An 18,000-nucleotide genomic window follows, 5' to 3' on the forward strand; every position below is an offset into this window, starting at 1 on the left:
CATTGCTTCTGTGGCATTTCCTATTGCTTGAAAGACAGCAGGCTAAGACCCCAGGAGAATACAAAAATGTTGCAACAGGGGTCTTGTACTCCAGTTGACAGAATAAACCTCTTGAGCGTCATTCTAGGCCAATACCAGCATAGTAGACCAATTCTGTGGAGACCTTATTGCTTAGTGAAGGGACTGAGTGGGAGGAGCTAGGGGAGGAGCAAGCTTACATGGTTTTTAAAATAGATAATTAATGTGGAAATGGCCTCAGATGTCTGAAATTGGAATTCCTGGGGTCATGTAAAATCCTGGGAAATACTTCTCTAAGCTGGTACCAGGATTTATCGGCTATTATATTGGATCCTCTATACTGTCCTTTCTTTGATTGACAGTGCATTTCCATAAGAAGTCTCTGTTGATTCATCATCAGCGGTATCCACAAGGGTCTTTTTTTGAAGTTGTAAATGGATGGTGTCCTTCTTCCACTTAGCGTTTTAATAACACAATTTCTGTGCCCGCAGAATGCCTCGCTTTGTCTTTGTCCAGCATTTTCCTTTGCCTAAGAGTGTGTCTCCCACACTTAAACATATGGATGCAGACATACGTATCACTTCAGAATGCTTCCTGTCCTTCACAAGCTCAAATGCTGCATCCTACACCAGCCCTACTCGTTATGCATGCACTGTGCTTTGTGTCTCTGTCATAGAGTTTGTGGCAATCCACCGGCAGATGCACCTCTCTGCACACACATGCTCTCTCCACCTGCACCCTTGAGCCTTGCTGTGCATCCTAATTCCTGTGTGTTTTGGCCTGGTGCTGGGTTATGTTTCCAATAGTCCTACCTATGTCCCTATTGCTAGTCCGTGTCTAATGGAGGAGGTGGAGTGATATTGCTCATTCTAACTTAATCTGTCCTCGTCATGAGCTTCACCTTTCAAAAGAAAATCATTTAATATTCCACTTGCCTGCACCTATGACACTTAAGATTTTGGTAACTCTCTTCTGCAAACTTCTGAACTGAAATGTCCAGCACATGCCAAGAATTGTGCCACTTTTTCCTCTTTTCTGATAAGGTCAATCCTACAAAGATGGTGCCAAACTTGTCAGCGGGAAGCATGCTGGAATCTAGAGGGGCTGCCCCAGATGTGTTAGAATTACCCTAGAGAATCATGTGGTGGTGGTGGTGGTGGTGCACACCTTTAATCCCAGCACTCAGTAGGAAGAGTTCAAAGCCAGGCTGGTCTAAGGAACTAGTTCCAGGACAGCCAGGGTTACACAGAGAAACCCTCTCTCAAAAACACAGCAACAAAAAACTACCCAGTAAGCATTCTTAAACAGTGCAGATTCCCCAGAGGGCAGTGTGGAACCAGGTGTACCCACCTCTAGACAAGTCCGCTGCTTTCTCCAGCAGTGTTGCTCTTGCAGAGAAGCTTAGGGAGCACCCTGTACCTGTCTGCTTGGTTACATCATATCATTGGTGTCTTACAGCAAACAAACAGATGATTCCAACATCTCCTAAGCGTGTTAGTGCATATGGAATATATTACCTGCAGGAAACAGGATGCGGCATGTTCACATGGCTTCTAATGCCCACTCTGTGCAATTCAGTGTTCTTGCTCCACACCTCAGTTTGGAATCTACAAATACTACTCTAGAATCTACAGTTAGCTAGGAGAAACATGGCTATCAACAATTATTTCTGCTGAAAGTCCCCCTAACTTTTTAATAATTTTTATTTCTTAATCTAGCGATTGCCATATATTGACTACAAAATTTTAAGTTACATCTTACAGTTACAGTCATCAACGATCCTGATACTGGCCTCTGCTCTCCACATGCACACATATACAGGTACACACTAGTGAACATGTACACACACATATACCGCCACATACAAAGAAGGTATGCGCATTTTAGCTGTTAACAGACTTCCTACCAAAAAATGAAAGCCCTGGTCATCACTAACTCATTTTCTGTATCTATAAATCTGTCTTGTCTGGATACTGTTTCTAATAAAGTGATAATTGTGTTAGCCCTGGGGCGTTGTCTCTGTGACTGCCCTTTGTGGTGCTCTCTGTTTCCATTGGCTGTAGTGGACCCTCTATGTTCTCTGCAGTTCTTTAGTTCCTGTATGTGGCATACTCTCAGCTAGATGATAAGCCTTCTGAGTACAAGGACTGATATGTATCCTTCTCTGACCTCCGTACAAGGACTAATATATACTCTTCTCTGTCCTCTCTCTACACGTTCGACTTGCGAGGTGATCTATTGCAATAGGGTAGAGGGTGGATTAAGAGGTGAGACAAGAGACACCAACAGCAGCTAAAAACCATGGAATTGGCTTGGGTGCGAGTTGTGGATGGAGATGGAAAGATTTGTCACCCTGCACAACATAGGGGACATTCCTAAGACTGACTCTGGTTTCCAGCTCAGGAGAACTGAGCAGGGAGAGGTGTTGACGATAGTGAGCGATGTGTGAGAGACGTAATGATCTTACTGGGATGTGTTAAGTTGCAGCAGAGGCAGCTGGTGGGTAGAGCCGTATCCTTGTGTAGTTTTAGGAAGCGTACAGGCAGATGAGTCCCAGAGTCTCATTCTGCCTTCGTGTGGCTTTCCCCGGCCTCTGTGCTACCTCTGTCTCCGTGCCTTTCCACTCAGTTCCTTTGCGCACACTGTCTCACCTCTGCCCCACTTCAGACTCTTACTCACCGCTCGCTCTTTGTCTACTTTTATCTTTCCCCGCTTCTCCGGTTCTGTTCAGTTTCCACTTCTGTTTCATGAACCCGATTCTTTCCCAAAGGCTTCTTTCTCCCTTTTCGTTGCCAGTTCTCATTTCTCTCTGTCTGTATACTTTGGTCTCTTGGGATTTTTCATGTTCTTGCTCCATGCTCACACTCTCCTAAAGAACGTCTACTCATAAATGTCGACTTTTGTCTATTTTCTTCTTTCTCCTTACCCTGTCTTCCTGTGTTTAGAATGTCCGCACACACAGACACACATAAGCACGTGCGCGTGCGCACACACACACACACACACATACTTGCTCTCTGTCTTATTACACCTACTCTCACCCTGCAGGAGATCCAGCAGCGGCACGGCCTGGCCAACTCCATCTCTTCCTACCTTATTAAGCCTGTCCAGAGAGTCACCAAGTACCAGCTGCTCCTGAAGGTACCTCCCCTCCCCATCCAACCCTCATTCCTGACCAGACCCCCTGACAGTGGGAAACCCTTACCTAAAGCCTTTCTTCTACCTACGGTAGAGCCCAAGATGAGCCCACGCCACCATTGTTGGCTCGAGACTGTGTGTCCTATTCTTGTTTGGGGGGTAGAGATGAAAGAAAAGGAGCAGGAATAAGTCGTAACTGTTTTTCACCTCCAGCTACCATTGCAAACTCTCAGTGATTACCACCTCCGGTATTATTGACCAGTTCCTTCCTGAGCAGATTTCCTCCTGTGGGTATCCCACCTACTGGAACCAAGGTGGAAATCTTAGGGAAACTGTGGTCTATACATCCATTGGTATCTTCCATCTTGACTGCTGTGTCTGGGAAAATAGTCCAAAGGAATGTATTAAACTTAGCGACATCTTCCATTGTAGAGAGCCATATGTTAGGAGTGCTTCTGGAACCAACCAAGAGAGTGGATTTTCTTTCAAAGTCTAGTTTTTAAAAGTTCAGTAATCAGATTATGTAAAACACTAATTAAGTTCTTCTGTAAAGATGTACCGATATTCTAAAAGTATGTTGTTTCTATAGGAAGCCAGGAAAATGGAGATAGACAATTCAATATCATTATGTTTCTATTAGTTCTTGATGTGTAAGAGTGGAGGTTTTCTACCTTTTGAATATATTTTTGATTGTCTAATGAAAGGGGCACAAGGACAGTTAGGGGACTTGTAAAAGTAGTGTAACTTCAGAGAAAGTGCTCGGTTTTGTTTATGTTTAGAGAACCTGCAGAATCTTACATAGTCTCGCTTCCCAGATCTGAAAACCAGTCTGACTTTCAAGCCCAAGGCTCTCATCACACGTTCTCCATCGCAGCCCTGCTACCCAGGTCTCTAGGAAGGGAGCACAGCACTCATGGTCCTGCATGGGAGGCGGTGCCTTGGGCGAATGTGTCACTTCTTTATTCTGTTTTCTGTGAAGGGCGGAGCCATGCGATCAGCCCTCCCTCTACCCTCCTTCCTCATCCTTCAGAAGAGAGAACAGACCATCAGGCAACCCAGCCTGGCAGAATGGCTTTTACTTCTCTTTAAAACTTTTCATGTAAAGACGAGACATTCCCATAAGATCTTGGGGCAAGAAGTCTCTTTTCTAGAACTTAGTGTGATTCTGATATTTAGGCCATGGGAGCTATGGAATCTTTGAATCTCAGGTTGTGGACTCTGTAGCCTGAAACTCCATGAACAGCAGCCTTCTCTTTCTCTGTCCTGCTAAATGCCTGACCCTCTAAGTTAGCTTCTGTGCGGATGGCCTTTTTAAAACCTGGGTTTTTATGTGAACCCGAAGTGATGCCTCAACTGTTAAAAGCTCCAGAGGACCTAAATCCTCTGGAAGCATAGGACTCAACTGCAGCTCCAGACGATCTGATGCCGTCTGCTCGCCTCCACGGGCACCAGGCATGCACGTAGTGCACAGACATGCACAGAGGCAAGACACTCATGCGCATAAAATAAAATCATCTTTAATTTCATTTTAAAAATTGATTTTTTTGTGGCTTTTGAGTTAAAAAATAAAGCCTTTGAAGGAATTGTAGGGTTGTGAGTTTTTGAAAGGACATTAATGAACACCGAAGCTCCCAGCCACACTGCCCATCTGGAATCGATTAAGATGTTGTTCTAAGGGAAACACAGCCATTCTCATCTCCATTCCAGCCCTGTAATGCTGCAGCTCCCTCAGATGGGTTCTGTCGCAGAGGTGCTAAGGGGAAGGGAGGTTGGAATTACCCTTCAGCAGCTGGCAAGCTACACTCTGGACTTCCTATGTGTTTGGGAGAGAGAAGTGTTTGTCAAACAAACAAGGTAGCAGTGGTTTTATTGCAGGGAAGTTGTAAAATAACTGTAAAAAAGGTAATTTTGGCCTCTTTAAAAATGTGCCCCTGGCAGAGTGCCTGATGAGTAAAAATGGTTTGTGGAGCTTTACTATAAATAACAAGGCATTTATTTTCCCTTTGAAGTCAGTTTAATTCCAAATAAATTGATATTTAATTATCAGTATCCCCTGGGGCTTGTCACTTAGGCGTTGCACAAAAAGTGAAACTGCGTCATTTGGCGTGTTTGATCGTCTGCTTGTAAATCTGCTGTAGCTGTCCTTTTCGGAGCCTAAATTAAATATGCAGGCTTCCCCTTATCAGGAACTGTTGCACAGGCCACGGAGAATTTATTGGCTCTGCTGGTAGAATGATAGGCTTGCTAAATTGCTTAGGAGGATTAAACTAATTGGTGTTTTCTGTTGCAAACAGAAGCGTTCTCATCTCTTCTCCTGGCATTCTTTTGTTGACGTTTGAGAACAAGGTTGGGAGGGTTACAGTGAGGATGTCAGAGGACTTTGGGGTGGTAGAAGTGCCTTTCAGAATAATGATGACATTATGTCAACTGGAAAGGACGGGACACCAAGAGCTCCAACTTCCCCCAATGTGTGCTCTACCCGAACCCCCCCCCAAACTCTTTTGTTCATATGGAAATGTCTCCAAGATAACTCAGAAAAAATCCAGATGCTGGGTTTTTGTTTCAGACTCTCACTAAGCAGGTATTTTCCCAAGAAGAGAGCTTTACTGATGATTTTAATGGGGCAGATAACCCCAAGGTGGTAGTGAATCAGGGAGAAGTCCAGAACCATGGTGAGGCTCCATGGCAATGTACTCTGGCCCAGATCCACATGCCAGCTCTCCCGGTGAGGTGTGCCTCATGGCCCCACCCTACAGAAGTGTGCTTGTTTCTTACTTAGAGAACTGCTTAGCTAGCCTCTGTGTCACTTTGCAGAGAGCTATGCCATGAAAGGTTTGTTCACTACAGGAAGTCCTAGCAGGGCAGATATGTCCTACTTCGGAGGATCCCACAGGAAAGAATTCTCCTGCTAGCAAGTGCCTTTAATTTATTACCCAGGAGGCATCATAACCATACTTACAAGGTGGGATCTCATGATCTCTCAATTTCCTAAAACTGCCTTTTCTGGGGGCAAAAAAACATTCCAAATGATCTTACGGCTATCAAGATGGTTGAGATGGTCTTTTCTTCTACCACCAAATACTGTGCTCCTTTTGTTGTGAGTTTATAAGTGAGACTGCATGGAGGGACAAAAGTCAGAGGGCATGATGCCCCGGAAGTAACAGGCTCTGTCCCTGGGGGTCGGGGTCAGAGAATATGGAAAGACTGGTGGCGAGCAGAATGCCAGGTGTGTATTCTGACCTGTATTTCAGGTCATGCTCGGCCTCCTTGGAGCTATATTCTTCTTCACCCACTCTCTGTGGTTGTCACACTCCTAGTCCAGAATGCTAGTCACTGGCGCAGGTCAGGAATCCCTGATCCTTGTGATCTAAAACTCTTTTATAACTCTGAGCTGTTATAAACCTGTAATGTCTCTGCCTCAAGCTGCTCCTAGCAGGATGGATGTCAGTCTTCATGTAGTGTCATGACTGTAAATAAAAGTGATGTCAGTATAGGCCTGCAGAGACCCACAGTGTCAGTATAGACCTGCAGAGACCCACGATGTCAGTATAGACATGCAGAGACCCACGGTGTCAGTATAGGCCTGCAGAGACCCACGGTGTCAGTATAGACATGCGGAGACCCACGGTGTCAGTATAGACATGCAGAGACCCACGGTGTCAGTATAGGCCTGCAGAGACCCACGGTGTCAGTATAGACATGCAGAGACCCACGGTGTCAGTATAGGCCTGCAGAGACCCATGGTGTCAGCCATAGGCCTGCAGTGACCCACGGTGTCAGTATAGATATGCAGTGACCCATGGTGTCAGTATAGATATGCAGAGACCCACGGTGTCAGTATAGACATGCAGAGACCCACGGTGTCAGTATAGACATACAGAGACCCACGGTGTCAGTATAGACATGCAGAGACCCACGGTGTCAGTATAGACATGCAGAGACCCACGGTGTCAGTATAGGCCTGCAGAGACCCACGGTGTCAGTATAGACATGCAGAGACCCACGGTGTCAGTATAGGCCTGCAGAGACCCATGGTGTCAGCCATAGGCCTGCAGTGACCCACGGTGTCAGTATAGATATGCAGTGACCCATGGTGTCAGTATAGATATGCAGTGACCCATGGTGTCAGTATAGATATGCAGAGACCCACGGTGTCAGTATAGACATGCAGAGACCCACGGTGTCAGTATAGACATACAGAGACCCACGGTGTCAGTATAGACATGCAGAGACCCACGGTGTCAGTATAGGCCTGCAGAGACCCATGGTGTCAGCCATAGGCCTGCAGTGACCCACGAAGACAGTGCAGCACACCTTCTGTTTCCTCACTGTTCTCTTCAGCAGGAGCGATTCCCTTTCCAGAAAGGCGGTGACACTCTGCACAGTGACAGAGTGCTCTGGTTTTAGAATTCTACCTATTGGAAATTGGGTTGGATTAGCTTCCTTTGGACTGGCTAGACCTCATCTGGTCGCTGCGTTTTTGACAATAATCCGCATCTCACTTTCTTTATAGCTCTCTCTGAGGGAAGCGTTACAGACAGAGGGAAGCTGGTGTATCATTTACTTGATGGCTTAGGAAAGGGAGGGGTGTGAAGCTGGGCAGATGATCCTAATTGTGTCTGGACTTTTTTCCCCAGGAACTTTTAACTTGCTGTGAAGAAGGGAAAGGGGAGCTCAAGGATGGCCTGGAGGTGATGCTCAGTGTCCCCAAGAAAGCCAATGATGCCATGCATGTCAGCATGCTGGAAGGTAGCTGATCTCCCAGTCCTCTGGGATGCCACCTCCATCCTAAGACCAGAGAATGTGTGTTAGAAGGGGAAGTAGCATGAAGTCAGGCAAGGAACAAGCCGGGAAAAGGGTAAAAACCAGGTGTTCAATGGGTCCTTGGCTACCTGTGTGAGGAGCACCACAAACCAGCATGGCTAACACCTGTCTCCAGGTGCCATGAGATCACAGTGCAGGCTGTGATCTTCACTAGCATCAGGCCAGAGCCCCACAGACCTGTTCATATACAGGTCATTTGCATTGCCTTCAGAGGCAGGAGAACTGGAAGTACTGATTACACGGTATACACCAGTGGCTGTAGTGTGATACCTATCACACACACACACACACACAGACACACACACACACCTTTTTTCAAAAAAAATTGAACCCAAGCCTTGTCCATGATGAATAAATACTCACGACTGAGCTACAGTTCTTTTTTCTCTGATATGGTCTCTCTAAACTGTCCAGGCTGTGCTTTGAAATAATGATCCTTGATAAGCCAACCGAATACTTAAAACAGTAGGTGTGCACCATCATGCCCAGCTTCTTTAAAATATAAAAGATTGCATAACTTAAATTTACCATGGTGACCATTGTCTTATGGAATATTATTTATCCACTTAACACTAGCAACTAGCCCTTAGGAAAGCAAGCCCAGCTGAGCGACCTCGACAGAACTTCAGTGGGTTCGAACTGTGTTCTGAGAATCCAGACCAAGTGCACTATGACGTAAGGCTCCTGGGACGTGGTCCTGATTTGTCGCACAGATGCACAGCGGAGCCAGCCTGGCGATAAATAGATTTGGTAGCTGGGTAAAGTCTTAACTTTCCAGTCTGACAAGCAGACGCTAAGGAAGTAAGTGTGTGGGTACTCTTTCTGTCCTGGCTTTGACCCACAATACCACCACTCCCACTACCCTCATCTAAGAGACTCGGGGTGGCCTTACTTCCTTACTACCCGTAGCATAAGAATCCCTAGGTCTTGGAGCAGTAGAGCCAGTTCCGTCCACTCTAGACTAAGCACTAATCACCTGAAGGTGCTCCTGTTGCCATAATTTCTCCACCCGCTTCGTTCCTGTGTACAATGGGCTCCCCAGTACTGGGTGTCCTTCTTTATAAAAGTGCCCCATTCGTCCAGATCTTCCCTCACCCAGAGACACAGTATGGTCTGTGGCCCTGTGTAATAGAGCTGGTTGAAAGTGCACTTTGACGGACTCTTCTAATACCTACTGAACCAGAAGCTCTTAGGAGAGGGATGTTCAGAATCGATGTTTTCACGTGCATTCCAGGTGGTTCTTGTGTGCACTAAAATTTGGGAACCTTCTGGAAGATTCGAAGTATAAATAGAAAGTGTTGAAAGCTTATGCGCCACACTGCTTAGGAGCAAGAAAAGAACCCTAACGATGGAATATGAGAAATGGGGCAATAACGAATAAAGCAGAATCAAGGGTACTCTTCTAGACAGTATTCAACCTCAGCCCCACTCAGAGGTAGGAGCCAAGGGAACTGTGGAGGAAGAAGATGCTTTGAGACTGAGGACTGCCTGTTTGGGAGACACACAGCCCCTCTTACATGGGGAGGGAAGAATCACATGGGATCTTTCAGAAAACCCTACTCATATTGCCTATGTATGTAGGAAACATGGGACAGATGGGTCATGGGAGATGTCTAGCTAGGTTCCTAAGGGCAGAAATGCTACGTTAGATCTCCACGGAGGCTAATAGGAAGGAAACCTTTCTCCAAGGGGGAATAGAACACAGCTTCCCCTGAGTGTAGTGCTGGAGAAACTCCACAGTGGACATGGGTGTTTTTCAGGGTTCGATGAGAACTTGGATGTACAGGGGGAGTTGATTCTTCAGGATGCCTTTCAAGTGTGGGACCCAAAGTCGCTGATCCGGAAGGGGCGGGAGCGGCACCTGTTCCTCTTTGAGATCTCCTTGGTGTTTAGCAAGGAGATCAAAGACTCTTCAGGACACACGAAATATGTTTACAAGAACAAGCTACTGGTAGGTGGGGCAGGTGGGAAAAGACAAGAGTCCCTGCTTCCTTAGAACCTATGGCAGGAAGGGATATGGACATATACAGCTCACCTCTTTCTACTCCAAAGCTCTCCTGGACCAAGGCTCATGCCTCCTACTCCCCCCCAACACACACATCCTCCACTGTGTACCTTAGAGTTCCCAGGTCTTTCTGTTTGCTTTGAGCACCTCTCTCCTCATCCCTCCCTGACCTGATAATCATACAAATGCCTGCTGGTCCTCTCATCCTGAGTATATGAACAAAATATCTAGTCTGTTAAAGCTTGATTGACAGAAGCCCCTCCCTCAGCCCTCTCCTCTTTGTTGCCTTCCCCTTCCTATCCCAGCCCTAAGTTTCCCCCACTGCCCTCCCCTTCCCCGCCTCTCACAGGCATTTCCTGTCTACAGACCTCAGAGCTGGGTGTGACCGAGCATGTAGAAGGCGACCCCTGCAAATTCGCCTTGTGGTCTGGGCGCACCCCATCCTCAGACAATAAAACAGTGCTCAAAGTAAGTACCGCTCTCTTCCAGCCCAAAACGGGAGTTGGGATAGTAGGGGAGGGTAGAGGAAGCCGCAATAGGACCCCAAAAAGCAGGGTCTAGGGACCACTGAGCCACTGGTTTTCTCTTGGGAATGACAGCATCATGCAGGTGCTGAGAGGCAAATCTACCATGCAGGTGAACCCAGAATGTCAGAGCCAGATATTCTCCTCAAGTTCATAGAGGATGGAGAATGACCCATTGGCCTCCCTAACAAGGCCCAGTCAGCTGGGTTCTGCCATATGTCCCTTTCCAGTGGCACAAGCCACCAGCCTTTTAGCAAAGGCATCTTCAGTTCAGGTGCCCTGTTTGCTCAGCAGATCACCCTAAATGTCCTCCACATACAAGGCTGTCTGTTTAGAGCCATAAAAAGGAGCCGTGTGTAATATATGGTCCCTATTCCCTGGAAATGTGTGTTCCAGAAGCTCCACTAAGTCCCAGCAGTCTAGAGGCCTAGGGGTCAGTTCAGCTCCCCAGGTTCAGCTTGGTGTGGAGTCACTGTTGGTGGTGGCACTAGCCTGACTAGGTAGGGATACTGCAAATAGAGCTCCCACTGGTCACTGGTTAGTCAAGGAAGTGTCCATTACCAAGGAACACGTGGTCCAGCTCAGGCAAAAGCGTCACAAGTTGTCCACCCTTAATTTGCCGGATAGTTGCTACCTGCTATGAAGAATTATCTGAAAAAGGATCCAGGAAGACTGTAGAATATTATTGGCATGAGAGCGGTGCTTCTGATAAGCACATTTAGCAGCCTCGAACCCCGACACTGACTGTCAGCCTGTGCAGGCTGTATGGGTGGCACAGCTGTTAAACATCCTGGCATATACCCATTATCCTGCTGGTATATAGCCACTGCTTTCAGATACCACAATCTCAAGTGCCTCCAGAGCCTCCTAGAGTCCTCAATTCAAGCGGTAACCTAGGCCATCCAGGGCCAATAGCAGATTGGTCAGTGCCTAAGGAATTGTAAAATATTTTTACAAGTTCCCCATAAGGTCTACATTTGAGTCTTGAAGTTGGACGTCTCTGAGATTAAAGAGTCAAAGGATAAAGGGCAAAATAAATTCCCCCCAAAGATTTGGCATTTTGGGGATAACAGCTGCACCTGTCGGGGGGAGTTGAACGTGGTTTTTATGAGCAACAAGAGATGGGGTTCTCAATGCTTTTTCCTGTGGCGCTCTAGGCTTCCAACATCGAAACCAAGCAGGAGTGGATCAAGAACATTCGAGAAGTGATTCAGGAAAGGATCATCCATCTTAAAGGAGCTTTGAAGGAGCCAATCCAGCTCCCCAAAACACCAGCCAAACTGAGGAACAATAGTAAGAGGTAACCAGCACCTCTCCCCAGGCTCTGCTGCCCCGTGTGCCTCAGGGAAAGGGATGAGGGTGACCCTTTGTTTCTAGAGGGAACTGTGCTCTCCTCCATCTCGGAAGACCCACGAGCTCTGCCCATGGTGAATTTTGTCATCTTTGAACTTCTCACCAGTCACTGCCCGTTAACGCAGCTGGGGTTCTCTGGGCACTGTTTGCTACCAGAATACGAGAGGAAGTATAGGTTAGGTTGCTTCCCCCAAGGACCTTCCAAAAACCACGTCTTGTTCATGGAATGGTTACATAAGAGCAGTAGCCTCCAGAGAGAGTAAATGCTGCCAAAGAGGGGACAGTGGTGGCCCTCTGTGGAGGTGGGGAAGGCTCAGGAAGGACAGTTCCTTGAGTGGGAAGGCCTCCACGCTGGTGGCATGGCAGAGGAGTCTCATGCAGCCCTGGGGTAGGCTGCATGATCGAGGATATAGCCGCAGCTCCTGAGGAGGTTTTGTCCTTCACGCTCAATGGTCAGTGACTTCAGGCAGCAGAGGACCTATTTCTTGAATATGTCTGGACCCTTCTGAACCCTAACTTCTTCTGAGCCGTAGATGGCTTCGTAGGTGTTTCTTTCTCAAGTTACCATGTGGTATGATCACTTGAGGTGACTCTGCTAAGGGTGTTTAGAGAAAAGCATACAACAATTTCACATACGTCTTAAAGAAAAAAATATACAGCACAGTGTGGTCCTGAGAGGTGTGGTCACCCGTGGTGGCATGGTTTCTACTCCTCCCCAGTTCACAAATGGCACAAATCATGGGGCTTAGCTGACCTTTCGGTATCATCCAGGATAAGCAAGATGGTGAACCATTACAGAGTCGTGGCCCTGGAATGCTAGCACTGAGAGACCCAAAGAAGAGTGTGAATGAAACAGAGACACCCCCAAAGTCATGGCCAGCATCAGATCGCTTCCCCTGTGCTGCGGGGCCAATTAAGACTCTATTGAAAAAGACCCGTCTTCATTGTATGTGCTCATGTCTAGACTCGAGGCTTATTTTAGCACTGGAGATAGACCCTGCTTCAGGGAGGTCCAGCTTCAACAAGGAATACAGAGAGGAAACTGTTATAAGGAATGGATTTTCCAGGGCTGTGTGAGAAGGAAACTTAGTTGCGGCTGATGAGGGTTTCTCTGAAATCTGAGATAGAGTTGGAGGGTTTCTAGAACACATGAAGGGCATGTCTTAGAAATGTCCCCAGCTTCTCTCTGTACCCTACCTCTTCTCTTATCCTACAAGGAATGGAGAGAAACCTCACAGCCTGCAGAGAAAACCAGGCAGCCTGTGCTTCCATTCCCTTGGCTTCCCAGATATAGCAGCAGGGTTTATGGAGGAGTATATTGGCTTGGGGGTTGCCACCCACACTGCTGCCTGGATCGGCCCTTTCAGCCCCCAGAACTGGCTTCATCTGGAATGGACCAGAAGAGTCCATAATAGGCCAAAACAGCAGGAAGCAGAAAGTACAGCCAGATCCCAACCACCTCCAAGTGGAGGAAGGGGAGGTGGCCCAGACCATCCAAAACAACAGATGATCCAAAGGTTCTTCATCTGGGGCTTAGAAATACGTTATATCATTTCTTTTCACAGCAGATTCTGCCTTCCTACGAGTGTGTGGCTTATGTTATTAAAATAAGTTGGCATTTTCCAAGCCCACAAGTGGTAAGGAAGCAGTCAACTTAGAAATGTTTGCCTGGGAGAAACTGCTTTTTCCCAGAAAGATGGCCTATGCACACATATACACTTGCATGGACACCCTCATGCACACGTATGTCCATGTACACTCACAGGTATGCCAGGTCATAGTTGTCCAGACTCCGTGAGATGGAGTCATTGGATGTGGCACTCTGCCCATGCGGTGGGATTCTCCTGCATCCAGTTTCCCCTCGTCTCTCCAGGCTTTTACCCCTCAGCAAGCATCATGGAGCGTGGGTGACTTCTGTGAAAGTGTCCATGGGAATAGCTGTGGTTTCCTCTGCTAGTCCTTTAACCTCAACTTACATCTCCCTAACAGACTAGTCAGCAGTTCCCGGGCAACTGTCTCCATGGCTTGACTCTGGGTTCGGCACAGAGTCAGGACACAATCCTAAGGCAGAGCTCTGACAGAGCAATTCGCTGTAGAAACTGTAGAGCTAAGACCCAGGTCAGGGGTCAAGTGCCATAATAGTGCCAAGGAGCACAGCTGCCTCTAATGCCGCTGTGGACAGAGCTGTCCCCACCTTGGAGAAAGAGCCTTTCCCTTCTGTGTTGATGAGAACGCAGCACAAATCAGATGAAGTCAGTAAGACCCATCAGAAAGAAGACAATAAATTCCTGCTCACAAGCCTATAGTCTCAATTGCTTGGAAGGCTGAGGCAGGAGGCTTGCTTAGACCCAGGTACCCAAGGCTGGTGTGAACAAGTATAGCAAAACAGCATCTTAGAAAAAAGGGGGAAAAAAAGAGTACCTTATCCACTGTTTTTCTTTTTTTCCCTTATACCAACAGCAGGCCAACCCCCATCTGAGTTATAACATGCAGAACCTTGACCTCTGTGGCTACGGAAAAGGAAGCTTGTTAGTTGGCTAGAAACCCAGGTTCTAAGTATGATATATCTTCCTACTGCCTATATCAGACTCAGTCCCAATTTTTGTAGCTGTCATTTTTAATGCTCCACCTACAGTATGGGCTGAAAAGGGACGTAGGGCCTGCGTTGTGCTGTGCTCCGTCCTGCAGCCGTCATGTGCTTAGATGGATGAGCTTTCCTGGAAATCACATAGGCTGCACCCATTAACGGGATAATGCTAGACAATCCGGCTAGGGCTGCTCAGCCACCGCTTTGCCAGCTGGGAAAGCCTTGTGTGCTCGAAACCCACAGTGGCTCCCCCCACCCCCACCCCTGTTTCTTTTCTCTCTTCTTCCTGCAGGGATGGAGTAGAGGATGGTGACAGCCAGGGGGATGGGAGCAGCCAACCAGACACCATATCCATCGCCTCCAGGACCTCTCAGAACACAGTGGACAGTGACAAGGTAAGACAGAGTCCCAACCTGCCTTCCCAACACCCAAACTTGTGGTTGGTTTTGCCAGCCCTGGAGAATTGTGCTCAAAATCCCTCCCACTCTGGAGCCAAACAGCAGGACCCAGCTGTACCATGCTGACCGAGAGGGACGTGCAAGGCTGGATCAGGAGAGCCATGCCGTATGAAAAGGTGAACAGTAAGAGAGGCAAGGTGTCTGATCCCTCTGAAACACCACACTGGGCTGCTGAAGTGCTGCCTCAGGAGAAGACCTCAGAGAGGCTGAGGTTGGAATAGTGTCCTAGGACACCAGTAGCTGTGGCTGGCTCCTATTTAAAATGGCTCGATGGGGGCATATTTCAAAATTACACTAGTGGTGTGGGAAATAGCCACATGGACACGACTCTGTAAGGGACTTTGACCCAAAAGGACTCTAGTGGGTAGATGACACTCTTCCCTAGCCACGTACCTGGGCCTCCGTTTCTGAGAGATTAGGGACAGAGGGACAGAAAGTGGCGTATGAAGGGTAACACCGTCCTCTAAAGGAATCCTGATCACTTCACTCCCACACTTTGGAGCAAGCAAGCCACACTAAGAGCTCTGAGGGGAATGCAGGAAAGAGACCGTTCCCCGTGGATTTGCTCCAGCTGCCTGCAGAAAGCAGTAGCTGAACTCTGCAGCAAAGAGAGGAGGGGCGCAGGGCCCAGGGCCCCTCACATGCGCTTCCCCACAGTCCAGAACATGAGGTAAATCACTGCTGCATATTCGCAATGTTTCCCATGAAGTTAGACTTTTCCAAACACTTCTTGGCCTGGTCCTTCAAGCTGCCCTTCAGCCTCAAGCAATAGGCTACGTCCATACTTCAGTTACGTTATCTAAGTTAGGAGTACTTTTCTGCATTCATTAGTTCTTGGGGAAAAAAAAGCCACTAAGATCTAAGTGTGGGGACTGTGCCCTAACCCTGCTGCGATAATGGCGCCACGTCACCCTAACCACACTTTATTAGACTCAAGGACATTAGAGGTTAATTCCATCTGGCGGCTGCTGTCATGTTTTAAAGCCGTTTTCACTAGCCGAGCAAATGGAGCATTTGAAGCTTTTCTACTTACGAAAACACGAAGGAGACTATTTCTGTGTTTTCCTGCTCCTCCGGTCTGTTGTCTGATCACACTAGACTCTCCTGTGAATAAAAGCATTCTTTTTCTTAAGCAGTCCCTGGTTGGTAAGTCAAGTGTGCTATTGCCCATGTTCAGACATAGACTTCCAGCTTTGTTGTTGAGGGACTCACCCCTCGCAGCTGCTAACCCTGACACAGACAGAAAGCGCTGAGCTGGGGCCTCTTGTCTGTTTCTTTGCTTGCTGGCAAGGTAAATGAGGCTCGGCTGCACGTTCGACAGCAGGCCTTTTAGTATGAACAAGGGATGCTAACACTTAAACTTCTCTCTAAGTAAAATTGAGGGTCCTCCAAGTGACTCCCCGAAGAAGATTTTAGTGGTCAGTGTTAAAGCAGGAAACAGAACTCAGGCCCGACCAGTGCCACGTTTTCCCCTCCCTCTAGAAGCCAGAACTCTCGGTGCTGAGTTCAGCAGCAGGGTGTCCTTTCTAGACACGCCACACACAGACCAGACACATATTCCTGTCCAAGCACCTGCCGTGTGCCCAGCCACGTGCTGGAGACTGTGACGAGATGTGCACTGTCTGTTGAGTGTGACTCCCATCCGTGCAATTTCTTGTTTGCTGTTGTCTCTATGGCCTGGCCATTGGTCCCCGATGCGGACATGGGCTGTGTCTGTCTGTTCCACGGCTGTACTCCTGGCATGCAGCGTATGTCAAGGCTCGGGAACTATTTGTGAAATCAATGAATATACATACGTACTGTTAGGTCTCAGGGAACTGAGGATTAAGAGGCCACTTAAAACGGTTTTCCAAAAGCATCTAAGTATACAAACATCTTATTTTTTAAGACATTAAAGAATCGCAGCAGGTTTGAACAGAAAACTTAGTAAGCTGGACTACTTGCCCTGTTGGGACCATCAGCCCCCAGCCACCTTTTCTGGCCAGGCAGAAGGTGAGGAGGCAATCAGTTCTGCTCCATATATGAAGCCTAGAAAAACCACTTGTTTTCAAACAAACATTGTAATAGCCTGTTGATGGCGATACACTCCCAACCCAGCAGTGAGGACTCCTGTGACTTGCTTCTCCGTCCAGCAATTTCTCAAACTCATAGGTGTCATCAACCTATGATGGTCCTTCCACCTCTCCTAGGAGACCAGAGAAGCCTGCTTTCCAGCTAACCACATAAAAGACTCTGGCCTGACTCAGAAGGGTAACTGATGACGGCTGCAGGGGGAGGTCAGGGGAGGGACCTCACAGAATCAGTCACTCCAGCAGTGGGCTTCCTTCAGCATGCAGGAGCTTCCTCCTCAGATGCAAAGGAATGACTTGCATTGCGCTGTTGGTTGGCTGAAGGGCTCTGGGGAGCCCACTTAGTGCTGATGCATGCCCCCAGTCACCCATTGTGCTTGCACACCCATAGTATGATGGAAAGCGTTAAAACATGCTGGATAAACCCCAGCTCCAACGCCACTCTGTCACCTTGCCCAGGTTGTCATATCAGTTTCCCCATCTATTAAATAGGGAAACGATACCATCTCACAGAGTCGCTGGGAAGAACAAGCGGCTGGCTGACGTTTGGTACAAGCTAACTTGCAGTATTGTGGTACGAATGTGATGATTCAGCAGACTGAGAGGGATTTCATGAGTTCTTGAGTAGATTCCAATCTCTGGTTATCACCAGCCGCCAGCAGCTTCTTATCTGTGTTGGTCCTAAGATGAGGAGGCTTCTTTAGTTGACCTGACTGTAAAGAGAGAGGCATTTCCCCTCCCCTCTGCATGTTAGCCTCGGGACTCTTCAGGCATAGACGTGTGTTGCTAGCCTTGACTCGTGGGTTGGTTTATTATTAGTGGATTATGATCTACTTCTGCCTGACATTGAATAATCCAAAGTTGACTACTTTTGAACAATGGTAGGCCCTTGGGCTGTGGGTATTTAGAGACATGAGTCATATCATTTTCCTAGTCTTTGAAGGTTATATTAGAAGTCTTTGGTTTCTCCAGCTCTGATTATATTAATATGTTCCCAGATTATTCCATTTCCTGGGCTACCTCC

The 18,000-nt window shown here is 47.5% G+C and overlaps 1 protein-coding gene across 28 annotated transcripts in view; it reads left to right on the top strand.

The window, feature by feature from the left end:
• Kalrn (kalirin RhoGEF kinase) overlaps positions 1-18,000 on the top strand; it is a 605,871-nt gene that overhangs the window by 389,858 nt on the left and 198,013 nt on the right. For all 28 annotated transcript variants that reach the window (XM_075965457.1, XM_075965466.1, XM_075965494.1 and 25 more), the window contains exons 28-33: positions 3,067-3,159; positions 7,794-7,905; positions 9,741-9,931; positions 10,352-10,453; positions 11,667-11,809; positions 14,742-14,844. In XM_075965457.1, the coding sequence (XP_075821572.1) occupies positions 3,067-3,159; positions 7,794-7,905; positions 9,741-9,931; positions 10,352-10,453; positions 11,667-11,809; positions 14,742-14,844 (744 nt within the window). The remainder of the gene's footprint in view (positions 1-3,066; positions 3,160-7,793; positions 7,906-9,740; positions 9,932-10,351; positions 10,454-11,666; positions 11,810-14,741; positions 14,845-18,000) is intronic.

This window comes from Microtus pennsylvanicus, chromosome 1 (genome assembly GCF_037038515.1).
Source record: "Microtus pennsylvanicus isolate mMicPen1 chromosome 1, mMicPen1.hap1, whole genome shotgun sequence".
In the NCBI taxonomy this organism is placed as follows: Eukaryota; Metazoa; Chordata; class Mammalia; order Rodentia; family Cricetidae; genus Microtus; species Microtus pennsylvanicus.